Raw genomic sequence first — 27,177 nt, 5'->3', positions numbered from 1 at the left:
ACAATGTCATCACAAACATGCACTATCTTGCTTTAACCTTATTCCAAGCTCCTGAAGCTCTGCCTGTAGGATTTCAACCCTTTTCCTACCTCTTGGCTCCAGCATGGATCATAATTGTTGGCTTTTAGTCTTCCTCTCGCAGATGTCTTGCACCCGTTCAGTGATATCCCTTACTCAACACACCGTTGAGAACCATGTTAGGTTGCAAAAATGTCAGTCTATCTCTTAACCTATTCACAAAATTGGAACCCATGGGATTAAAGAGCAGTGATGGTATGAATTTAAAAATGGCTAAAGGACAGGAAGGACAGAGCAATAACTTTGTTTTTCAGACTGGAGGCAAGTATACAGTTTTGTGTCCCAAACTCTCCCATTGTATTAAGGCCACTGCCCTTCTTGATATACATTAATAACCTGGATTTGCTATACATGGTAGAATTTCAAAGTTTTAGGATGAGACCTACTTGCCCTCTGCAGTCTTTCACATAGTCATTGCAATGCCTCACTCCAAAACATTTTCATTCTCCATTTTGTTGGCATTGCACTTGTTTGGTTCCACTTTTATCGATCAATTATGGACAGAGCATTTCCAGCAATGGTTTCTCCTCTGTCCTCACACCATTACCTCCAAGTATCTACACTTGGTGCTCTCTTCTTCCTCATCTACATTCTGCCTTTAACAACATCTTCTGCAGTCATGAAGTCAGTTTACACATGTGCACTAATGATGGCCCCACCTCAACAGGGCCTCTTCCAGCTTCTTCACTGCCTGTTATGTCAGACTGCTGTGTCTAATATCCAGAGGTGGATGAGTCATAATTCCTACCAGATAAACATTGAGAAGACCATTGTCTTTGTCCTCTATCACAAACTCTGTACCTATGCCACCAATTATCCCCATCCTTTGCAGATCTCACAAAACATGGAATTGTCAGGAAGATAGTGTGAACTTCAAAAGGATGTAGAGAAGTTGGCAGAATGGGCAGACAGGTGGCAGGTGAAGTTCAACGTGGAGCAATGTGAAGTGATCCATTTTAGTGGGAAGAACACAGAGACACAATATAAAATAAAAGGTACAATTCCAAAGTGGGTGCAGAAGCAGAGGGACCTGGGTGTATATGTGCATAAGCCATTGAAGGCGGCAGGACAGGTTGAGAAAGCATTTAAGAAAGCATTCAGTATCCTAGGCTTTATTTACAAGAGCAAGGAGGTTATGTTGAAATTGCATAAAACACTAGTCAGCCTCAGATGGAGTATTGCATACAGTTCTGGGCACCGCACTTTAGGAAGGACGTAAAGGCATTGGAGAAAATGCAGAAAGATTCACGAGAATGGTTCCATTCATCCTAGATTTAGGACCTTAGATTCAGATCAGACTACTTTAATTTCCATTCTAATGAAAAATCCTATCATGTTATGGTTACCATTCACTAAAAATCCCCACACAAGAGTACTAATTAACCCCTTCTCATTGTACAATTCCAAATCCAGGATAGTCTGTTCCCTTGACATACTGGTCTAAAAAACCATCTCGTACACACCCCAGGAATTCATCCGCCACAGTACTATTGCTAATTTGGCTTGCCCAGTCTATACGTAGATTAAAGTCACCCATGATTATTGTAGCACACTTGTTGCATGCATCTCTAATTTCATGTTTATTGCCATCTCCTACCTTTGGAGGATTATAGACAACTCCCACTAACGTTTTCCACCCCTTGTTGCTTCTTAGCTCCAGCCAGACTGATTCTACATGTAAATATTCTAAGCCAATATCCTCTCTCACTACTGCGCGGATTTCATTCTTAACTAACAGCGCCACCCCACCTCCTTTTCTTTTTTGCCTATCCTTCTTAAATATCGAGTACCTGTGGATATTCAGTTCCCAGTCTTGGTCACCCTGCAGCCATGTCTCCGTAATCGCAATCATATTGTAACCCATTACATCTATTTGCGCTGTTAATTCATCTATCTTATTGTGAATGCTCCATGCATTCAGATAAAGTGCCTTTAGACTTGTCTTTTAACATCGTTACACATTTTTTTGTACTATGGCCCTATTTGCCACTAGCCCTTCTTTCCCCTGCCTTCCATTTTTGCTTTCTATTTTTCTGTCTTTCATTCCTAGATTTATTTATTTCTCTTGTGTCTCTCCACTCATGTTCCCATTCCCCCAGCTAGTTATGAAGATAGATCAGAGAAGTTGGCATTGTTTCTCTTAGCAAAAAGAGAGATGAGAGGAGATTTGAGAGAGGTGGTCAAGAGGGGTCTGGACAGTGTAGACAGGGAAAAATTTCCCACTCATGAAAGGATAGAGAATAAGAGGGCATGGATTTAAAATAATTGCCAAAAAAACAAAAGTGATACGAGAAAAAATGCTTTGCCACTGTGTTTTTTTAAATTATTTACAGGATGTGGGTGTCACTGACCAGACCAGCATTTATTTCCCATCCCTAGTTGTCCTTGAGAAGGTGGTGGTGAGCTGCCCTCTTGAACCGCTGCAGACCATGTGGCGTAGGTACACCCACCGAGCTGTTGGGGAAGGAATTTGAGGATTTTTACCCAGCGACAGTGGAGGAACAGCAATATATTTCCAAGTCAGGATGGTGAATGGCTTGGAGGGGAACTTCCATGTGGTGATGGATCTGCTGCCCTGGTCCTTCTGGATGGTAGTGGTCATGGGTTTGGAAGGTGCTGTCTAAGAAGCCTTGGTGAGTTTCTCCAGTGCATCTTGTAGATGGTACACACTATTGCCACTGTTCGTCAGTGGTGGAGGGAGTGAACATTTGTGGAAGGCGTGCCAAGTTGGCTGCTTTATCCTGGATGGTGTCAAGCTTCTTGAGTATTGTTGGAGCTGGGCTCATCCAGGCAAGTGGAGAGTATTCCATCACACTCCTGACGTGCCTTGTAGATGGTGGACAGGCTTTGGGGAGTCAGGAGGTGGGTTACTCGCCACAGGATTCCTAGCCTCTAGCTTGCTCTTGTAGCAACATATTTATATTAGATTCCTGAGGCAGTGGGATCGATTTTGGGGAAGATGGGACATGTACAAGCTGGATGGCTTTCACCTCAGCAGGACTGGGATTAATATCCTCACAGGGGTACTTGCTAGTGAGGGAGGATTTAAACTAGTAGGGGGATGGGAACATGAGTGGAGAGGCACAAGAGAGAGAAACAAATCTAGGAATGAAAGACAGAAAAATAATAAGCAAAAATGGAAGACAGAGGAAAGAAGGGCTAGCGACAAATAGGGCCATAGTACAAAAAATGTGTAAAAATGTTAAAAGACAAGTCTAAAGGCACTGAATGCATGGAGCATTCACAATAAGATAGATGAATTAACAGCGCAAATAGATGTAATGGGTTACAATATGATTGCGATTACGGAGACATGGCTGCAGGGTGACCAAGGCTGGGAACTGAATATCCAAGGGTACTCGATATTTAAGAAGGACAGACAAAAAAGAAAAGGAGGTGGGATGGCGCTGTTAGTTAAGGATGAAATCCGTGCAATAGTGAGAGAGGATATTGGCTTAGAATATTTACATGTAGAATCAGTCTGGCTGGAGCTAAGAAGCAACAAGGGGTGAAAAACGTTTGTGGGAGTTGTCTATAAGCCTCCAAACAGTAGTCGTAAGATAGGGGATGGCATTAAACATGAAATTAGAGATGCATGCAACAAGTGTGCTACAATAATCATGGTGACTTTAATCTACATATAGACTGGGCAAGCCAAGTTAGCAATAGTACTGTGGCAGATGAATTCCTGGAGTGTGTACGAGATGGTTTTTTAGACCAGTATTTTAAGGATACGACAAGGGAACAGACTATCCTGGATTTGGTATTGTATAATGAGAAGGGGTTAATTAATAGTCTTCTTATGCGGGGTTTTTTAGTGAACAATAACCACAACATGATAGAATCCTTCATGAGGATGGAAAGTAAAGTAGTCTGATCTGTATCTAAGGTCCTAAATCTTAACAAAGGAAACTACGAAGGTATGAGGCATGAGTTAGCTAAGATAGATTAGGGAACTCCATTAAGAGGCATGACAGTGGATAGGCAATGGCTAATATTCAAGGAATGAGGGGCATGGACAGGGTGGATAGGGAGCAGCTGGATCCCCTTAATTGAAGGGTCACTGGGGGCATAGTTCAAAGTGAGGGGCAGGAGGTTTAGGGGGGATGTGAGGAAAAACTTTTTTACCCAGAGGGTGGTGATGGTCTGGAATGCACTGCTTGGGAGGGTGGTGGAGGCAGGTTGCCTCACATCCTTTAAAAAGTACCTGGATGAGCACTTGGCACATCATAACATTCAAGGCTATGGGCCGAGTGCTGGTAAATGGGATTAGGTAGATAGGTCAGGTGTTTCTCACATGTCGGTGCAGACTCAATGGGCTGAGGGGCCTCTTCTGCACTGTGATTCTGTGAATGAATGTATGCTATTGAAGATCAATGAGCGATGGTTAGGTTCTGTCTTGTTGGAGATTATCTTTGCCTGGCACTTGTGTGCCACAGATGTTACTTGCCACTTGTTTGCCCTAGCCTAGATATTGTCCAGATCTTGCTGCATTTGGACATGGGCATCTTCAGTATCTGAGAAGTCGTGAATGGTGCTGAACATTGTGCAATCAGCGAACATCCCCACTTCTGACCTAATGATGGAAGGACATTGATAAAGCAGCTGAAGATGATTGGGCCTCGGACACTACCCTGAGGAACTCCTGCAGTGATGTCCTGGACCTGAGATAATCGACCTCCAACAACTACAACCATCTTCCTTTGTGCTAGGTATGACTCCAGCCAGTGGGGAATTTTTCTCCCGATTCCCATTGACTCTAGTTTTGCTAGGACTCCTTGATGCCACACTCAGTCAAATGCTGCCTTGATGTCAAGGGCAGACACTCTCACCTCACCTCTGAAATGCACTAGCTAAGAATGTGGAGGAGACAGGTTCAATTGAAGCATTAGAATTGATTTGCGCAGCACCTATTTTTCAGGTGTGACTGGAACTAATAAGTACTCAATGTATTGGGAAGAAACATGAGCACAGTTCGATCCAGTTAAGGACAACAAATATGTGCCCTTTAGCGAAGCCTGAAACATGTGTTCATTCCTTTACATATGCAAATAAGGGTTTGAATACCTACCTGGGGTCCCCATTCCAAGTTTGGTTTGCCACAGAGAAACTGCACCTAGCAATAGTTTGCTAACTTTTACCTAAATGAGGAGCCAGGAGGAGTACCTCACATCAGAGGAATCAATTGCTGCAGTTTCCCTCCCCTTCCAATCACATCATATGTCCCAACACTGACCTCTGATCGTCTACACTCCTAGCCTAACCATCGACCTTCTGACTCTAGCCACTGTCTCCCCTGCGCCTGGCCCAGCAATCCTCAACCCTACCCTGGTCTCGACTCTCTGACCCATTTATATAAGGGGTGCTATGCAGCTATCAGCGGCCTGAGCTGGTAATACTCTTCGTTAGCCATCTATGATGACATGCCAGCTCCATTAGAATGAGACTTGAGGTGCAATATTTGAGAGTCTTGGATCTCACCTTTCAGGAGCAGGAAAATGTAGCCTGCACCCACCACCATCACCCTGCTCTCCACCATTCCCCAGCACCCCAGCATGCAACCAAAGATAGACAAACACTCAGTCAAAGGATCTCATGAGCTGTGCCATTTTGCGGCCTGAAAAGATTTCGATTTTTTCACCTCCTCCTCCAACTTTGCCTTTCTGCCATAAAGGTGCAGACTTCTGTGGGATACAGTTTTAGAACTGGTAGCCGAGATGTTTTCTATTTCAAAGTTATTTTTCACATCAGTGGGTGGACAGTAAAAACAACAACAGGATATTCCAACAGAAGGTCATCATAGAAGACACTGATTCTGTCTTCGTCCAATATTATTCATATTCTTTTTAGAGGAGTCAATAGGCGCCAATTTAGTTTTTTCCACCTCTTTTCCAGTTGCACTAAAGCTAACTACAGTGTTGCTACTCTGACAGAAGTTGATCAAACTTGAGATATCTTCTGGCAGTAACACCATATCAACTGAGCCATCAGTGAGGAAAGACACAAATGTTTCTCATACCTTTATTATGCCATGCCAGATAGACAACATATTCACATACCAAAACTAGAATTACCTGGAAAAACTCAGCAGGTCTGGCAGCATCGGCGGGGAAGAAAAGAGTTGACGTTTCGAGTCCTCATGACCCTTCAGCAGAACAGTTCTGCTGAAGGGTCATGAAGACTCGAAACGTCAACTCTTTTCTTCCCCGCCGATGCTGCCAGACCTGCTGAGTTTTTCCAGGTAATTCTGTTTTTGTTTTGGATTTCCAGCATCCGCAGTTTTTTGTTTTTATATTCACATACCGCCGAGCTTGTCTCCAGTTATTGTAAGATGAATTCTGCAGTTCACTCTCTTCGCCTTCACCCTCCTCCCTCTCTGGTAGCTCAGTGCTAAAACAGAAATATGGATTTTTTTTTATCAAATTATTTAAAATAGTGAGAAAATGCCATACAAATATTTTTTTTTAAATGAGCACTCTACTGAAAAATGGAGACTGCAAACAGTAATTTCTCAAGAAATGTATCCATATCTTCCTGTTGAAGTCAAACCTCATGAATAGTCTAACAAGTGGATTTTCAAACACAGGGACCATTTTCTACTTTCAAGCACTCAGTTTTGCTTGCCAGGGCTGCACAATTGTGAAATCAGAGCGTGATTTTGATTGTGCACACATGTTATCCCAATCTCTAGATAAACAGACTGACAGTGGGAGAAGATCAGTGAAAAACCTACCCAAAAGTGACATACAGTTAAAGAAATAATATTAAACTGAAAAGTTCATTTGTAGGTGTTTGCCACAGGGGTATAATTCTAAAAATACTAACTGCAGCAAAAATAATACAAAAAATCCACAAGTAAAATCCACAGTTTTTCAAAGATATATGAACATTTTTGCATAATTAAACAATTGAAACCTGCTAAAATCTGAACTAAAGTTCCTTTTCTGTGATAGTCTGACACCAGAGTTTTGTCCACTAATCTACAGATCTCATGGATTTTGCACCAACCAGTTAATGAAGTTTCTGAGCTATCCATGTAAAATACATCAAGTTCTCAGTCCTGCAGGACTAATTTTTAAGAGACCAAATACTGACATTCTTTGTAATTATCAAGTGGGTAAAAATGATGCCAAGGTATTGGCTATGAGATCGTTCAAAAATGCAGTACAATGCATACAACACCATTATTCGACAGCCACAACTTTAGTTCCTGATTATGTGAAAATTGTTATACTAACATATCAAATAGCTGCACATTTTCTGACATTAATTAATATAGAACAGCAGTGATGGAGACACATAGAACTGATACTGATTTATAAATAGAGATTACAATGTGCACAGCTGATCATAACAGTTGAATCAGTTTGTAGATTATTTACAAGTAATTATTTAATGAAATATTTTACTGATTTGCTAGATTCATACCAGGAATAGGAACATAGAAACAGGATTATAAAGTCCAAGGGCCCTGACAACATCCTGGCAATAGTACTGCAGACTTTTGCTTCAGAAAGTAGCCATGCCCCTAATACAGCTACAACCCTAGCATCTATCCAACCATTTGGAAAATTTCCAAGGTTTGTCCTGTCCACAAAAAACAGAACAAATCTGATCCGGCCAATTACGCCCCATCGACCTCTTTAATCATCAGCAAAGTGATGGAAGGTTCTGTTGATAGTACTACCAAGTGGCACTTACCCAGCAATAACCTGCTCATTGATGCTTGGTATGGGTTCTGCCATGGCCACTCAGCTCCTGACCTCATTAGCTTTGGTCTAAACATGAACAAGACAGCTGAATTCCAGAGGTGAGAGTGACTGCCCCTGACATCAAGGCAGCATTTGACCAAGTGTGGCATCAGCAGCTCTAGCAAAACTGAAGATAGTGTGAATCAGGGGCAAAACTGTCTACTGGTTGGAATCATGCTGAGCACCAAGGGTGATGTTAGTCATCTCAGTCCCAGGACACTGCTGAAGGAGTTATTCAAGGAAGGATCCTAGGCCAAACATCTTCAGCTGCTTCATCAATTATCTTACTACCATTATGAGGTCAAAAGTGGGGATATTTGTTGATGATTGCACACTTCAACATCATTGTTAACTGCTCAGATACGGAAGCACGCCATGTCCATATGCAGCAAGACCTGGACAACCTTCAGAATTGGGCTGATGAGTGGCAAGTGACATTTGTGCCGCATAACAGCCAGGCAATTACCATCTCCAACCACAGAGAATCTAACGATCTCCCTATGACCTTCAATGGCATTACTGTTGCTGAATCCCCTATTATCAATATCCTGGGTGGGTTACCATTGACCAGAAACTAAACTGGACCAGACATATAAATACTGTGGCTATAAAAGCAGGTCAGAAACTGAGAATTCTGAGGCAAGTAACTCACCTCCTGACTCGCCAAAGCCTGTCAACCATCTACATGGCACAAATGGGAAGTATGATGGAATCCTCTTCACTTTACCTGGATGAGTATGGCTCCAGCAGCACTCATGCAGCTTGATACCATTCAGGACAAAGCAGCCTACTTGATTGGTATCCCATCCACCAGCCTAAACATTTATTCCCTCCGCCACCGACAAACAATAGCAGTAGTGTGTGCTATATACAAGATGCACTGCAGGAACTCACCAAGGCTCCTCCGGACACCTTCCTAATCTACCACCTAGAAGGACAAGTTCAGCAGGCGTACAGGAACACCACCACCTGTAAGTTCCCAGTCAAGCCACACATCATCCTGACTTTGAACTATATTGCCATTCCTTCACTATCGCTGGATCAAAATCCTGGAACTCTCTTTCCATCAGCACTACAAGTCTACCTACACCACATGGATGCAATAGTTCAGTAAGGTGGTTTACCACAAGCAATTAGGGATGGGTAACAAATGCTGGCCTTGCCAGCGACATCCACATCCAATGAAAGATTTCAAAAATAAGTTGAACTGGTTTATAATGACAACAGCATTTTTGGTGCTAAAAACCATATTTAGGCCTAAATTCAGTGTACAAGTCCACCCCCAACCAACCCCACCTTTTCTGCTAAGGCCGGAATCTTCTAGTTGGCGTGTAGGGTTGGGCCCCGCTCAGCAAAGCGTAAAATGACGTCACCACATGTCATTCCAATCTTCAGTTTGGCAGGCACACACCGGAGTCGACTGCATGCCCACCGAACTGTCAAAGGCCTATTAAGGCCATTTAAATAGTAATTGAAATAATTAACAGGGCTGCCCATCCAACCTTAATATTGACAAGCAGGCGAAGAGCCCAGATGGCCTTCGCATTTTTCATGGAACCTCATCCACAGACAGGATGAGGTTTCAAGAAGGGTTTATGAATGTAATAAAAATGTTTATTAAAATTCATTGACATGTCCCAGCTCATGTGACACTGTCACATGAGGGGGCATGTCTGAATTTTTTTTTCCTTTATTTCAATTTTTCATAAGCAAGGTAATCTCCAGCGCAGGCCTCCCTCCTTCCCCTGCCCGCACAGGGAGTGCTCAGTGCTTCCAGGTGCGCGTCATGCTGGGCGGGCCTTAATTGGCCCAGCCCACATAAAATGGCGGTGTGCAGCCGATCGCAACTGGCAATCAGCTGCGCGCCCACCTGTGCCCAGCCCGCCCGATGAGGAGGAAATTCTTCCCTAAGAAATGTTACACTTGCTTTTGGAGTCAGTCTCAATTTTTCACATTAGAAATGTATGTTTTACTTACCTTTAAATCAGTTCATGAGATCAAGCAGGCAATGCAGGCCATGTTGCCAATAAGATACGCAGGAATTGAAGACCTGCCCAGACAGAGCAGGCTGCATGTGGCAAACGATGAACAAATACGGGTCCTCCAGCAAAGAATGAAGTAGGAGGCTGGTTTAATGCTAAAAATTCTAACAAATAACTGTGCTGCAGTGAGGGAATTTGGTATTAGTGAAAAACTGAGGTGTGAGAATGGAAGAAGATGCTCAAGACCAAAAGTGCCATCAGAACAGCGACCAGCCATTGCCCTGATCTTGAGGAGCATGTATCCTAATGGGCCCTTAAAAATCGTCAGAATAGCTATATTGTCACCAGAAGTGCAAAGCATATATATGCACCTTGAGTCCAGCAAGGATTTCAGAGCAACAGCTGATTGCTGTAGCTGCTTTATGGAATTAAAATGTCTTATGTTGCAGCAGAAGACCAAGATTCCTTAAACTTCCAAAGAAACCTCAATGCCAAACTTACTGGTTTCAAGTGATGTATATCATCAGACAGCAGCAAAAACACAAGTACCTATTATGCCACATTGCCAACATGGACGAAATGTATATGAATTTTGATATGTACAACAACCGAACTATAGAATGGAAAGTTCAAAAGCAGCGCAAGTACATGCTTTTGTACTAGCATGTAGTATATGACAAGACAACATTCATGGTGGTACCAGCCTGCATTGCTAACAGAACGAAATTAAAGCCTGTGGTAATTTTTAAATGTAAAACCATGCCAAACATCAAGTTTAACATCAGCGAGAGTATTTGTGCATCTCCATGACAATGGTTGGAAGGATGAGAATGGAGTGAAGTTATGGATAATATGTGGAACAGGCATCCCAGTGGCCTAGGCACAAAATGCAGCTATTAGTGTGGAATATGTTCAGATCCCATATAACTGATGAGATCAAGACAGATGTGAAGCAATAACGCACAAATTTCAGTTATTCTGGGGGTTATAATGTCCATAGTTTAACCTTTGGATATTTGCCTCAACAAGATATTTAAGGATCAAGATATTTAAGTTTGCGCCAAATGGAATAGGTGGATAGTTGACAGTGAAGAAAACCTTCACAAAGTGGAAATAGGCATGCTGCCCCACTTGATGTTTTGAGTGGTTTCGCCGTCAAATCATCGGACACTATTAATGCACAAACTGTCAAAAGGTGTGGGACATCCATTTCAACAGATGGGGAGGAGGATGATTTGTTGTGCAGGATAATTCTGAAACTGAAAATACCAAATCTGACATAGAGTGGTATTCTTACATTGATGGCATAGCCACACTGACTCAGAATGAATTTGATGAACATTGGATGCCGAATATAATGATTTTGACTGTTCTTGGAACATTTTGATTATGGTTAAAGGTATCCTCATAGAATTAATTCATTCAGTAAAATGATCATATTGGTTTAATCTGAATTACCGGTGTTATTGCTTTTTCATGTTTCAAAATGGTGATCATCTACACCAACACTGGCAGTTCACATTTTTACTTGACCCCCATTCTTGGGAGGATTTTTCAAGTTTTCAGAGATTGACTTATATACTGTGATTCACAGTAGGCCATTCAGCCCCTCAAATCTGTTTAATGGTCCCATGATCTGTATCTTAACCCCTTCCACCTGCCTTGGCTCCATATCCTTCTATACATACATCTAACAATAATCCATTGACCTCAGATTTAAAATTATTAATTGAGCAAATAATGAGTAATTTCAGAGATTAGGGAAACTATTCTTTCTAGAGCAGAGAAGGCTAAGGGAAGATGCAACAAAAGTGTTAAAATTATGAAGAGCTTTGATAAAGTAAATAAATTTCCACTGGTTGGAAGGTTAGAAATCAGAGGACACAGATTTAACTAATATGGCAAAATATATGCAGAGTAATTACAATCTAGAATTTACTGCCTGAAAGAGTGGTGGAAATAGATTCAATAGTAATTTTCAAAAGGGAACTGGATATAGTACTTGAAAATGATAAATTAAAAAACTGCAGGGCTGTGGGGAAAAGGCAGGGCACTAATTGGACAGATCTACCAAAGAGTTGGCACAGGCACAATGGGCCAAATGGCTTTTGTGCTGTTTGTCTTTATACTATAACTAAAAAAAAAATCATAGGGATAAGAGGGCATCGAATAAACACCTCAGCAGTAGATTTAATAGGCACAAACAAAACAAAGCTCATGTCTGAAACCATTATGTTCAATTGCAGAGAATCTGTTCTGGCAAGGAAGATGCAATCATTAAATCCAGAGTATCACTTCAAATAGTGTTCATAGAAAGTATTTTCATTAAGTTTTCATGCCATCAATAAATCTAAACTCTAAAGACTCTTAACAACAAAAACAATTAAAGTTTGTTTGAAGAAAAACTAAAATAAAAACATTATGAATGCAAGCAGATATGGAAAAGTTTATAAATATACAATTCTTAAAATGCTTATGTTCCACTAAGTGCTTGCAACATGGAGACAATTATCAATTAGTCCATGATAAAACAAATGGAAAACATGAACAGCAACTTGACCAGCAGCACACTCAAAATGTTAACTATGAAAGTGTAATACTCCACAATGTAAAGCTTTCAGTGTCTCTTGACAATAACAATGCACACTCATGTTTAGAGATTACCTTTGCTTACTTCCTGCAATCCACGGAACCGCGTGTTTATGAGGTCTATGAAATTGTAAGCTTCGGATGGGTGAAGCAGACTGGTTAAGCATATGTGATCTGTGATTAGTCCTCTATTCATTCCACTGAGCTGAAATTTTGCTGTTATTACAAGCCAAGCACTGCATTAAATTAGTTCAACAACCCATCTGTCACTGGAACTTAAATAATCATTACGTGGCAGATGGTGATAAAAATAACGAAGTGATTTTATTCTGTTACCCAATTTCCTTTTAATTTAAACCACATGTTTTTTCTTTTACTGCTGGTGCAGATAGTTCCTCTTTACAGTAAACAGTACTAGTCAAGTTGACCAAGGAAATTGTACAATACCTCAGCTCAAATAAAGCCATAAATTCAGACTTTTTACTTAATGGTATAACTTGTTTTAAAACCAGTGGAGTCAATGGGAATCAGGGGTAAATTCTCCATTGGTTGGAGTCATGCCTATCACAAAGGAAGATCTTCGGCTGTGGTTGTTGGAGGTAAATCATTTCAATCCCAGGACATCATTGCAGGAGTTCCTCAGGGTAGTATCCAACCATCTTCAGATGTGTCATCACTGACCTTCCCTCCCACATAAGATCAGAAATGAGGATGTTTGCTATTGATTGCACAATGTTTAGCATCATTTACGACTCCTCAGATACTGAGGCAGTCCGTGCCCATATGCAGCAAGACCTGGACAACATTCAGGCGTGGGCTGATAAATGGCAAGTAACATTTGTGCCTCAGAAGTGCCAGGCAATGACCATCTCAAACAAGAGAGAATCCAACCATCGCCCCTTTATTTCAAAGGCACTACCATTGCTGAATCCCCCACTAACAACCTGGGGGTTACCATTGACTAGAAACTGAGTTGGGCCAGTCTTATAAATACTGTGGCTACAAGAGCAGGTCAGAGGCTGGGAATTCTGTGGAGAGTAACTCACCTCCTGATTCCCCAAGGCCTGTCTACCATCTACAAGGCACAAGGTAGGAGTGTGAGGAATACTCTCCAATTTCCTGAATGAGTGCAGCTCCAACAACACTTGACACCACTCAGGACAAAGCAGCCCGCTTGATTGGCACTTCACCCACCAACATCCACTCCCTCCTCCCCACTGATGCACATTGACAGCAGTGTGTACGATCTACGAGACGCACTGCAGCATCTCACCAAGGCTCCTTTGACAGCGCCTTCCAAGTCCGTGACCTCTGCTACTTAGAAGAACAAGGAAAATAGATACACCGGAACACCACCACCTACAAGTACCCCTCCAAGCCACAAACCATCCTGATTTGGAACTATATTGCCATTCCTTCATTGTCACTGGTTCAAAATCCTGGAAATCCCTCCCTAACAGCACTGTTTGGGGGGGGTGCGGGCGGGAGGAGGGGGGGGGTTCAATTAGGCAGCTCACCACCATCTTCTCGAGGGCAATTTGGGTTGGGCAATAAATGCTGGCCTAGCCAGCGACACCCACATTCTGAGAAATAATAAATTAAAACTGAACAGATAAACTGCAATTTTTCACCTCTCATAGGGCTAGATTTTCATTTGCACTACGTCTGGGTGATTGGCAAACCCCAGACGCAGTGTAGTTACTACTATGATGCACAGGATTTCTGGAGGTTTAGTTACAATGGAACTATGGTAGGGTTTCTTAGAGTAGCAGGATGAATTCCCAATCTCCAACTTCAACTTCTTCCAACTCTGTTTGCTGGGCACATCATGAGTGCGGTGCCTGTTGAGAGCTTGCAGGAGAACGCTTACTAGGATGATTGAAAGTGCTTGAGCCATCTAGCTAGCAGTCTCAAGCAGCAGCCATAAAGGTTCTGATCATGATAGCCCCACTGCAACTACAGGCATCTTGACAGATTATGGAGGGAAGATATTGGGAAGGCAGCAATAAGACCATTGGAATAATTCAGGTGAAGAAAGGGTGGACAAGGTGTTCAGTAACTAAGACAGGCAGAGGCAGGCAATATTCATGAGCTGGAAGTAAGTAACCTTGGTGATGGAAAGGATGTTTGGTAGGCTGCTTAGTTTAGGGTTGAACCCAACACATGGTTTTAATGAGCCCGATGGAGCTGGCATTATTAACAAGGGAGGAGAGTAACCAGGCATTGCAAACAATAGCTTCAATTTATCAAATTCAGGCTGAAGGAAGTTCAGTAGTATAGAAAGAGTCGAGGGGTTAAAGTCGTGGACAGGTAAATAAAAAAGGGAAAAGGAAGAGAAGGAGGTAGAACAGTTCCTTGGACAACCTTGGAGTTATGGCGTGCATGAGGGAAAAGAATCTATGAGTGGTGATGAGCTATTTCCTCTTAACGAATAGAGATAAGTCAGATCATACAAAGACAACAGAGGAGATGTAGTGGAGGAGGATGGCATGATAAATGATAATAAATGCTACAGAATACTCAAGCAGGACAAAGGGGAAAAATGTACCTAAATCACAGTAACAGAATGTATAGTTTCTGACTTTGGCTCAGGTAATTTCAAGGCAAGAAGGGCAGAGATCAAACTGATTAGATTTGAATACTGAGTTTCAGTAGAGATGGGCATGGAGCTCAGGACTACATGATCAAGAGCCTTAAAGAGGAAACCAAAGTTAGAGGCAGAGTGATAGTTTGAGAGGGTAGATAAGCCAAGTGTGGATTTTTTGAGTATGGGGTGGCTGGGAGGGGGGTGGGGGTGGGGGGCGGGGTGATGATGGATAAAAACATTAGTTTTGAAGGGCAAAGCTAGGGGAAACGGAACTATTAACAATGCCAGCTTCCTTGGGGGGCCAGGTGTTGTAGTTGAGAGATCAAGAGTGGAGTAAGGAGGAAATCAAGGGAGTTAGGTCTCATGGAAGGCATGAGTTTGGAAAGGAGAGGAGAAACAACAAAGTGACAAGTTTTAGGGTTGAAATGGCTGAAAGATGGGAGGAATTAGAGCAGATAAGGAGAAGGGACTAGTAAAGGCTGTGAAGGTTACTACCATCATAGAGGAACAAAGCAAAGGGGGACAAACTTTATAAATAGTACTGGAGGTGTGGAAAATGACAGCAGATGAAAGCATTTGAGGAAAAGATTAGTTATGGAGTTGAGATGATCGTGGAGCAGTTGTTGATTCTGCGGGAGGAGAGCAAAGCACTGCAAAGCTTGAAATGACCAATTCAAATCAGGTAAGTGATATGAATAGGCTAATTTGATAGGTGTGTATATGCCTTTCTAGCTTGAGGGCATGAAGATGGGCGATGTGCCAAGGAGAGTGACACATTATTGTCAAAAGTATAACAAACAATGATCAATCACATTGAAGGCAAAGGAGTGATCTAGCAGGTCAACAGCATAAGAGATTTTATGGTGAGTAAAACTGATTGGAAAGGGAGTTGGAAGTTAGACAGAATTAAGTTAGGGAGATTGTTTTCCTTCCTTAGGTACAGAGACCAAAATTATACACAGCACTACAGAAAAGAGAAGTGAATATTCATGTCAGATGTTCAATATCATACTATCCTTAGCATGTTCGTCTTACAAAATGTGTCTCTCAGTATTATGTCTAAATGTCTGAAACTAAAAGTTACAATGTTTCTAACTTTTGACTTAAGTTCTTTTAATAACCTTCTACAGGTTATAACTGAAATAAACTTAGTGTATTTTCTGGGGGAGAAAGAAACAGCAGTGGCAACACTGGAATTTAATAATTTAGGACAAGATTGGATATTTATAGATACTTGCTGGCTATCTCTGTATCTGAGCAGAATTCATGTTATCAAAATTTTAGAGCCAGTAGTCCTGATATTGCTCTGGAGGGCTTTCGCGTAGGTCTGTAACAAGCAGAACTTTCATCAAATTCTGCACAAGGAATGGTGTAACTGGGACTCTCATCTCAGCTACAGAGGGTGTGATTTCACAGCAAGCCTAGCTGCCACTTAAGTGGATTGGCGTTATAAGCATAAAGAGATAAATTTCAAAAATATTGTTCCTTTGCTCTGGAGACTGATTTCCCAAGTATATCAATTACTTTTAAAGTTTGACCTTTCAAAGCTCAAATCCCCTCATCCCAAGCCTTTAACAACACTAAACAGCAGGGATACGCAGGCATCTCTTGCATCTAGTATTGTTAAGACACAAATGGAAGAACATATTAAGGATGAAGTATTTTTATACTCAAGGCATGATAATACAATAATACGACATAAGAATGAACTTTTAGGTTTCAGTGGGAAAAAGCACGGAGGCACATGGGTGTGGGATTATATGCTACCGGCCAACATGCAGCCTGTCTGGCGCCATCAATCACCAGCGCCTGAAAGTGGCAGACAGCCAATTAAGGATGTTTAAAGGTTTATGAAGGACGATTATCAGACTGGAAATTTCCCATTGAGCTCCAGGCATCAAGGAACATCCCAGCTGCCGGCATGCAGCATCTTGGTGGCAGGCTGAGGGGTGGAATTTTCCCATCCTGCCTGTGGCAGGCAGGAGTGGAGAATCCAGCAGCAGACAAAAAGTCGGAAATTCGCCGGCATAAAAACAGCTTGCAATTCTCCTGATGGTGGGTTTATGGCAGGTCGGTTATACGGGACACAAGTAATATCCCAGGAAAAGCCTTAAATAAGGAAATGGAAGGGATGGAGGAACTCAGGAAAATTACAGTCACCAGGGAAGTGATATTGAGCAAATCATTGAGACTGAGGGCTGACAAATCCCCAGTTCTGCATGGACTTCACCCTAAGGTTTTGAAAGAACTGGCTAGTGAGATAGTTGATGCACAGGTTTTAATTTTCCAAAATTTCCCAGATTTGGGGAAGGTACTACTAGGTTGGAAAATAGCAAAATATAACCCCTTTATTTAAAAAAGGAGCGAGGCAGAAAGCAGGAAACTATAGGCCAGTTAGCCCAATATCTGTCATAGGGAAAATGTTAGAAGCTATTATTAAAAATGTTATCGCAGGGCACTTAGAAAAATTCAAGGCAATCGGGCAGATGGTTTTGTAGAAGGGAAATCATGTTCAACTAATTTATTGGAGTTCTTTGAAGGAGTCACATGTGCTGGGGATAAAGGGGAACCAGTGGATGCACTGTACTTAAGAGTTCCAAAAGGCATTTGATAAAGTGCCACATCAAAGGTTATTGCAGAAAATAAATGCTTAAGGTGTAGGGGGTAACATATTGGCATGGATAGAAGACTGGCTAGCTAACAGGAAGCAGGAAGTTGGCATAAATGGGTCTTTTTCTGGCTGATAGGATGTGACGAGTGGTGTGCCACAGTATTCAGCACTGGGGCCTCAACTTTTTGCAATTTATATAAATGACTTGGATGAAGGGACCGAAGGAATGGTTGTTAAATTTGCTGATGACACAAAGATATGTAGGAAAGCAAATTGTGAAGAGGATGTAAGGAGGATACAAAGAGACATAGATAGGTTAAGTGAGTGGACAAAGATCTGGCAAATGGAGCATAATGTGGGCAAATTTTGGCAGGAAGAATAAAAAAGCTTATTATCTAAATGGTGACAGATTGCAGAGCTCTGAGATTCAGAGGGATCTGGATCTTCCAGTGCACAAATCACGAAAGGTTATTATGCAGGTACAGCAGCTAATTAGGAAAGCAAAAAGAGTGTTATCATTTATTGTGAGGGGAATTGATTACAAAAGTAGGAAGTTTATGCATCAGTAGTACAGGGCATTGATGAGGCCACATCTGGAGTATTCTGTACAGTACTGGTCTCCTTATTTAAAGAAAAATGTAAATGGGTTAGAAGCAGTTCAGAGAAGATTTACTACACTAATGCCAGGAATAGGCAGGTTATCTTAAAGCTGGACAGGTTAGGCTTGTATCCACTGGAATTTAGAAGAGTAAGAGGCAGCTTAATTGAAACCTTTAAGATCCTGAAAGGATCTTGACAGGGTGGATGTGGAGAGTATGTTTCCTCTTGTGGGAGAATCTAGAACTAGGGTTCACTGTTTAAAAATAAGGGGTCGCTCATTTAAGACAGAGATAAGGAGACATTTTTTCTCTCAGAGGGTTGAGTGTCTTTTGAACTCTCTTCCTCAAAAGGTGGTGGAAGCAGAATCTTTGAATATTTTTAACAAAGGGGTAAAAGGTTATCGGAGTAGGCAGGAATAAGATCAGCCATGATCTTATTGAATGGCGGAGCAGACTCGATGGGCAGAGTGGTCTACTCCTCCTCCTAACTTGTATGTTTGTATGTATATATGAATATAAATACTGTGGCTCCAAGAGCAGGTCAGAGGCTAGGAATCCTGCAGTGAGTAACTCACCTCCTGACTCTCCAAAGCCTGTCCACCACCTATTAGGCACAAGTCAGGAGTGTGAAGGAATACACTCCACTTGCCTGGATAAGTGCAGCTCCAACAATACTCATGAAGCTTGACACCATCCAGGACAAAGCAGCCCGCTTGTTTGGCACCCCAAAAACATTCAGTCCATCCATCACTGACAAACAATGGCAGTAGTGTGTACCGTTTACAAGATGCACTGCAGGAACTCACCAAGACTCCTTCGGCAGCATCCTGGGAGTTGCCAGGACTCTTACATCCTGAGTTACACCCAGGTGCCTGAGATTTTGTGGCTCCTGCAGGAGATGGTACACCCAGGGGGAGGTCAAGGTGCCTCGTCCCCATGTCACCTACATCTTGATGGTGGCCACCAGGGTGTGTGGCCATGGAGTGCAGGGCTGAATGCATATCCGGCAAGATCTGCAGGACCAAGGTCTCCATGTTGGTTGGTGACCTCGGGGCACTCGCATGTCGGAGCCATGACATCAGACAGAACGCATATGGACTCCTCCATCATTTGCTCCAGTCTGTTGAGTGACTGTCGAATCTCTGCCTGAAGTTCCGCCACTTGTCACTGCATCTCCAGCATTGAGTTGGCAGCCGCTTCCAGAGGCTTATCACCTGACTCAGACAGAGCGGGTGGCTGGTCTCCACCAGCCCTACAAGTGCCGGAGGCCTGGGCTCTCCCTGCCTTCGACTGCTGCAGGGACATGTCAGTGAGGTGTTCTCCAGAAAGTGAGCCCCAGCCTGATTTACAACTGTGACCCACCGACGTGTGTGTCTCTGAGTTGGTGGGGGGTGTGTGTGAGCACTGACGGTTCTTCCAGAGCTTATTCTTCAGGCGTGGTCTGGGGGCTCACACTGGTACTTGACTGGCTTTGGGGCCTCAATCTGCTGGTGCCTAGAAAATAGGGTTTCATTGAATGAGCATGAGCTGTATAAGACTGCACATGGCTCACTGTGATTATCAGGATTTGATGAGGTGATGGAGCTGTGATCCATACTGGGTTGCTGGGAGAAGCCAATCTCCCCTTCCCCACAGGAGTGTTTCCTGTCCTCCCCAGCCAGCTCGGTTGCCGCCTCCTCAACCTCAGTGAAGGCAATGATGTTGGCCGTCTCTACCCTGGTCTGCGATCTCTTGCACCTGTTCTGTGCCAACTTGGCCTGTATGAAGAAGAAAGAAAGGCATGTGATGAGTTTGGGTGAGATGCATGTGCCCTGTGTGTGGTGAGCCCTCCCTAGAAGGGCCAGAGGATGGAGTGTGAGCAACATGATAGATGGGATGGTGGTGATGTGAAAGTCTTGATGAGAGAATGAGTGTTGATATCTGTCCCCCACTAATGGTTATGTGAGGTCCATGAAGAGGGTAGCTGTTTAAGTGAATGATGCCATGATTAGAGCTTAATATTGGAGGGAGTTGAAGGATGACTTACCCTGGCAGAGCAGGAGGTCATTCATCCTCTTCCTACACAAAATAGCATTTCAGGCGCAGTTGCCCACCGTGCTGACCTGCTCTGCGGCAGACTACCAAGGCTGGAGAGGTGAGGCTGCTGCACTCCTCTGATCAAGGCCTGGAGGGCCTGGTGGGTGAACAGGAGTGCTGTCTTCTTCTTGAGGCTCTCGGCTTTCTTCTTCTGGCTACAAGGCATCTCTGCAATTGTCTGGAAGACAGGTGGCTGGAGAGAGTGAGATTATGTGTTGGGCTGGCATATGACACCCAGACCAGCTGACGGCGGGCGGACGAATCAGCTCCTAACCTGCCAGGTGATTCAGCCCAATACTCGCCTGTGCATCATTAATGACCGTCCAAGGGCAGTATCAGGCACGAGATCCTGCTATTCTGGCCAGCGGGGTGGGCACCGCCGAAACCAGTCACCACCTCACTTAGTTTCTTAAATGGAAACTTCCACCCTGGGGACCTGCACTACAGAAAGGCTTTGAGGCCCTCCCACCTGTCTGACATGTCCTACAATAATGGTAGCTCAGCTGCTTTTTCTATTTTTTTTTAACAGTTTAAAAGACTAGGTGGAGGGTATCTGAAAATGGAGGTGCCCTCTTTCTCACTTACCTGGAAAAACAGCCTAGGCATCTTCTTGGCTGCAGGGCCTCCTAGAAGCCCTCCTCTGGCATCCTCAGTTGGACGGCATGTCTGTTCTCTGATCACTAAATGGCTAATTTGGGAAAAATCACAGCCATGTGACTTCTCCTCTCAGGGACAGGCTTCTGACCCCTTCGACCCTGGAGTAGGGGTCCTGAATCTTGCAGGGAAAATCCTGCCCATTGTATGCATCTACCCCCAAGTTCACAGGAATATCTGAATGATGGAAAAGGGTCAATAAAACAGAATAATTGGGTGTTTCTGAGCTGCAAACTGAAAGAAGTCCATAACAAATTTGAAAGATCCTTCAAAAAAAACAATTAATTCCTGAGTAAACATTTGACATAATTATAGTAAGTAGTTATTAAGGGTGCTGAATTTTCTATTCTGGAGATTGAGTGGGCAGGAAAGTCGGCATGATTCCCTTTGAGTGGTGGGGGGTGGGTGGGGTTGGTTGAACACGCACGATCTTTTGCTTTTCAGCTCATTAATTATGCATCAGCAAAGAGCTTGGCGAATCTCATGGCAGTGCAGATGGAAGTCACTTGCGCTGCTGTTATCTCTTAGGGTCAAAGGTCCTGGTGCCATATTTAAATGGAACCCGGACACACTCATTTATTGCAGCCCAGGAGCTCCGCAATACTCCTCCAGAGTCTTTGCGGCCACAGCTCCAACTGAACAAGCTCGCAGGTGTGAGCAACCACATCCTGGGGCATACAAGGGGCCCTCCAGCATTGTCTTTCATTCATCTCTAGATAAGAGTGCCACCAGTGATACATCCATGGTTGGGCCAATGCTCTCCCTTGCAGTGGTCCCTCTTCTCCAGTTTCTTGACCTTAAATAGGCCCTGCTGCCTCTTGCTGCTAAGGCCCTTGCTCCTCATGGACCTATGCCAAATGGCGAGGGGCCCTCCTTCCCCTCATCTGGTTGAGAGCCATTATCAAGGCTGTTGCCTGAAGCCTGCATCATCAATGTCTCAGTGGATGGGGGAACGAATTGAAATGATACATTAAGTGAGCATGCCCTTTACGTGTTTCATTCCATCTCAAAACCAGCATATAAGTGCTACGCCCTTCATCTGGCCTCCAACTAGACATGGCATCCCCACCTCACCCCTTCCAGGTAAAGGACATCCTGGAGGACCAGAGATGGGTCTTCCTCCCATTCATAAATGAATGTGTATGGAGACATTGTTCTTTGACCAGGGTCATGTGAGCCAAGTGCAAGGAGCCTCACGCAGACACTGTACACAAGTGTACATCTTTGACATCCAGTTGCCTCTTAATTCTTGTTAGGCAAGGCAATCAAAGGTTATCTGGGTTAGATGGGAATGTGGAAATTGAAACATAAGATGATCAGCAATGACCGGAGCAGGCTCGAGAGGCCAAATGGTCTACTCGTGTTCCTATTTTTTATATTCTTATGTTCTTAATTATTAGGGTGTCCCTTTAGTCAGCCACTTATGCTGACTTTGAACTCCACCCACTCGGGAAGACCCTCCTCCCATCTTGATGGATCTCACTGACTGACCAACTGCATGGTTAAGGTCACTTCGGAAAAATAGTCACGTCACATTTCAAACTCGCTCCACCATCTTCTACCTTCCCCTGTAACCCACTAACTTCAGCAGATACCCACCCAATATACCATTCCTCTCCCCCGTCATGCTTGAACCTCCCCCAGTTAACCTGGACTCTATCATAATTCACCTCTACATTCCTTTCCTCACATCAGAGCTGACACCCGTTACCATCCCCATGCCCACCCTGACCTGCCCCCTCCTGTTATCCGAATTAACTGTTTTGTCTCCCTCTGTTACCCACCTGACGATACTTTCATCTAACAGACTCTCATCCTGGACCTGCCACCGTAACGCATCCCACTCCATCCCTCCTTCCCCAGGCCCTCTCTCCATTCTTACCCCATAAGCCAGCCTTCACTCCGCCCTTCCACCCTACCTTCCCCAACTGCCCCCAACCGCCCCCACCCCACAATCCCCCCCATCCTTCCAGCCTTCATCTGCCTCCCTTGTCCATCTTTGGAGCAGTGTTTGCTAACAGCACTCGGATGAAGTTATGCGAGGTCCCCAACAAGGAGAATTCAACATCTATAGGCCTCAAAGTCATGGATGAAGTGAAACTAGCCAGGTGCACAACACCTATATACAATCGGGAAACAGGCTGTTCTAATTATTGCTGCCTGACACTTAATTTGGAGGGGGAATGCAATTCCAGCAAGTTGGCCTTTTAATGGGAATTCATGAGATGCAAATGAATGCAAATGTAATTCCCCAACAGATCAATGGGAAACTCAGCCTGCCTTTAACTCACCATCAAAGTTGGGAGAACAGAATTCCAAACTAATTTCCCACCAGCAGGAAACTGACTTTTCCACTGTTAGGAACAATGTATAATTTTAAGTTTAATTTATATTTGTGTGTTAAGAAAGTGAAACATAGTCCTAGTTTCATTTAGAATTTTTTTTTTGTGAGCTTGGTGCCGGGATGTCTGGAGGCCCTGTTTGTATACATGAATTTTTAACGAAGTTTACAATCCTTTAAGTGAAGAGAAGGGTTACAAAGGGGTTAGTAGTTCAGTGGTTTTGGGGGAAAAAACAAAGTAGAAAAAAAAACTGTGCCATTTGTCTAGGTAGAGGGACACACAGAGACACAGGGAAAGACAGAAGGGCAACTCAGTCATGTCTACCAGACAGTGAAGGCATTGAGTCATAGAGGTCCACAGCACAGAAAAAGGCCCTTCGGCTCCATCGAGTCTGTACCAGTCAAACAAGTACCTAGCTATTCTATCATTATTCTAACGATCGTCAGTCTCGAGATAAGCTGGGCGAAGGATTTGTATTTGTGAATCTTCAGGAATCGCATGAGGCTGTTATTCAAGTCAAGCCACTTTTTTATTCTAATCCTATTTTCCAGCACTAGACCTTGTATGCCATGGCATCGCAAGTGCACATCCAAATACTTCTTAAATGTTATGAGGATTTCTGCCTCTACCACCCTTTCAAGCAGTGAGTTCCAGATTCCCACCACCCTCTGGGTGAAAACTTTCTTACTCACATCCCTTCTAATCCTCCTGCTGCTTACCTTAAATCTATGCCCCCTGGTTATTGATCCCTCCACTAAGGGGAAAAGTTCCTTCCTGTCTACCCTCTCTATGCCCCTCATAATTTTATACACCTCAATCACATTCTCCCTCAATCTCCTCTGCTCCAAGGAAAATAACCCCAGTCTATCCAATCTCTCCTCATAACTAAAACTCTCTAGCCCAGGCAACATCCTGGTAAATCTCCTCTGAACTCTCTCTAGTGCAATCACATCCTTCCTATAATGCTGATTCCAGGAATGTACACAATCCTCTACCTGTGGCCTAACCAGCATTTTATACAATTCTAGCATAAACTCCCTGCTCTTATATTCCATGCCTTGGCTAATAAAGGCAAGTATCCCATAAGCCTTCTTAACCATCTTATCTACCAGAAGGTAGAAGTTCTAATCTCCCTACTATGAAATCCTGCAAGTCTACTGGGGAACTGAATTTCAGGAACACGTGTTTGATCTTAAGTTAAAGTAATAGGGAGTTTAGATTGAGGGGTTATTTTTGGTGTCTCAGGGAGAGATGCCAGCTGAGGGAAAAGCTCAGGAATCCACCAAAAAACCGTATGCAATTGTGCCAGCCCAAGCAAGAAGTTGTGGTGTATAGATAGTGGCAAATCTTCGCTGGGGTTTTGTGTATGTAAGGGTAAAAGCAAAAGTGTGAGTTAGGATAATTTTCTGGTGCTGGTATTGAAATCTTTTCAACTTTTGGCTAGTGTAATATTGTTCATTTTTCTTGCTTAATAAACATTTTATTCTATGTTAATAGTACACTGGCAGACCTCTGTGAATATGTTCAGTAATGGGTCTCTACGGTTTCTGAAAAAAACAAAGTTAAGATCTATCAGGTAAGGTTTCACTCTGGGATCAGGCTTGTCCAGTATTAACATCAGCTGAGATCGTAATACCATAACTCCAAATGTAGTGCCCCTGCCCACCACAATTCCTGCTGCTGGCAGGAGCAGAAAATTCCGCCCAGAGTTCCACTTTAGCAGCAAAATTATAAGTGATGTATCCCCAGTAAAGCGTGCATTTTGAAAAATTGCCTATCTACCAACTTAAAATGAGAAGCGCCATAAGAGAACTGCTAAAAATGTATATTTACACAAAATTTTTAAAAAACAAAGAAGTTGACAGATGAACTAGGAGTTACCTGGCAGGCAGCTGTGATGAGGCATTAGTCGTGATTCCTTCAAGTTGTTGACCCATGACAGCCCTGTACTTTAGCAGATTCTCCGCAGGCACATATGTGACACTACAACAAAATAAGACAAAAAAGGATGAAAATTTTTAAAAACCCATAAAGGAATCACTTGCTTTACTAGCCCATTTTCATGCAAGCACAAAGCATCATGAGGACTGTCAAGGGCTGACTGCATCAATAGGACCACTTGGGCATCTGAAATAGTTTAAGGCTCTAAAAAAGTGATTTGAAGTTCTGAAATTTGGTTTAAAGTATAGTTCATGTAAAAAATAGTAAATTCTGAAGTTGTTCTGATCTATAAAAGAAACATTTGAAACTTTAGGTGCCACATCACTTTTCAATATGGGTTTCATATCAACAAGCTATAGAGTGTATGGTTTATAAAGACATCAGAAACAGATACAAACATGATCATATTTTGAACAGCTTATTTTTATACCAAAGACAAATTGGCTCATAGCTCTCTTTCATGCAGTGGTTTTTATTTTGTATTCCATGAATTCTTTGTTCAAATTATAAGTATGAGTACTTTAATAAAGTTAGATAATAACAAAACACCTAATGTTCCTTTTCAATTACAAATCTACAATGAACTCCTATATGTAGGATAGTTTCAGAAAATTAAAAAGACTAAGAGCAACAGATCATAACATTTTCTTTTATTTAGGCCTTACCTGTTTGGTTGCAGAATATGAAAACAATAAAAAATGTTCAATCAGCTAACCAGTAGTTTAAATGTTTTGTGCTTTTCGCCCACATGAAGATGGGGTCACTTATATACCTTTTCTGTAGCCTATTTACCTCAAGTCAATCCAAATTACTAGAATTAATTTTGAAGACGTATTTCTATTAACTTTTTAGCAGTCTATAATTCAGATTTAAAAACACAAAACAGTATCATTGAAACTCTGATTATGGCTTTGTTAAATTAGCAATGATGGAAAGATGGTTAGTTTTAAGGATACAAAATAAAACTTGAAGTCTATCCAGATACACTTCAATCATTACGTCGGCAGTCGCAGTATACTTTATTCTTGACAATATCCATTCTCAAATGTATCGCTAACTACAAAGATGCAATCTTTTGAAACTGCTTTTCAAATCAAACAAATATATTTGCTCTTCATTTTAGAAGGGAAGATAACATTACCAAACTGAACTTCTGACTGATACATCCTGATGGCTACGACAGAATATACGCTGAAGTGTTTTTTTTAATTCTCCTAAATTGTGTTTAGGCTAAGTTGGTGCAGAAATCAAATTGGGATTCTTATCAGTCTGATCCTGAAATCCTATATAACACACTCAATCTTGAACTAATAAGAAAAAGTACCTACTGGGCCTCTAATCTTTATCATGTACCCCAATAAACATTTTATCACTCTCCTCCTCCCATCTTTTTCACTTTGTTTTTAACCTTCAAACCTTGCTCTCCAAAGCTAGTATTGAATGATTCCAGCTTTGTTCATTTACTAAAATCAATTTTTTCTAGCGGTTTCTACCAGTAACAACTTAACTTAAAAAAGCAAATCATTGGATACTGGAAAGCTTGAATTGGAATTAAAGGTGCCAGCTTAATCACTGCTTGTGGTTTTCCTATCACCTGACATGTGTGACATGTTCGACAGAATTTGACCACATCTCTACGCAATCCAGGCCAATAAAAATGTTTTTGTATGTTTGCCTGGGTCTTCCTAATCCCTACATGTCTCCCTATTGAAATTTCATGAGCTACTCTCAGTATCTCATTTCTATATGGGGTGAGGAATCAAGCTTGGGTAGAGGTAGCAATTCAAGGTGTAGATTCAAGGCAAGAGAGCAAATTAGTAATATGAGAAATGAAGGTCAGAGAATGGCAGGATGGGGCAGAGAGAAAAAAAGCCTAAGGATACATCGGCAGTCAAGACTAGATGTTACAAAGGTAACAAAAAGACAAAACTGTAGGTTCTCTATCTGAATGCACGTAACATTCATAA

At 42.5% G+C, this 27,177-nt stretch overlaps 1 protein-coding gene across 4 annotated transcripts in view; it reads right to left on the bottom strand.

The window, feature by feature from the left end:
* Positions 1-27,177, bottom strand: part of LOC121276887 (multiple PDZ domain protein) — a 413,889-nt gene that overhangs the window by 145,485 nt on the left and 241,227 nt on the right. For all 4 annotated transcript variants that reach the window (XM_041185496.1, XM_041185497.1, XM_041185495.1 and 1 more), the window contains exons 25-26: positions 25,151-25,252; positions 6,382-6,468 (exon numbers count right to left, since the gene is read on the bottom strand). In XM_041185496.1, the coding sequence (XP_041041430.1) occupies positions 6,382-6,468; positions 25,151-25,252 (189 nt within the window). The remainder of the gene's footprint in view (positions 1-6,381; positions 6,469-25,150; positions 25,253-27,177) is intronic.

Source organism: Carcharodon carcharias, chromosome 4 (genome assembly GCF_017639515.1).
Source record: "Carcharodon carcharias isolate sCarCar2 chromosome 4, sCarCar2.pri, whole genome shotgun sequence".
Classification (NCBI taxonomy): Eukaryota; Metazoa; Chordata; class Chondrichthyes; order Lamniformes; family Lamnidae; genus Carcharodon; species Carcharodon carcharias.
This window is presented reverse-complemented; position numbering and strand designations above follow the sequence as displayed.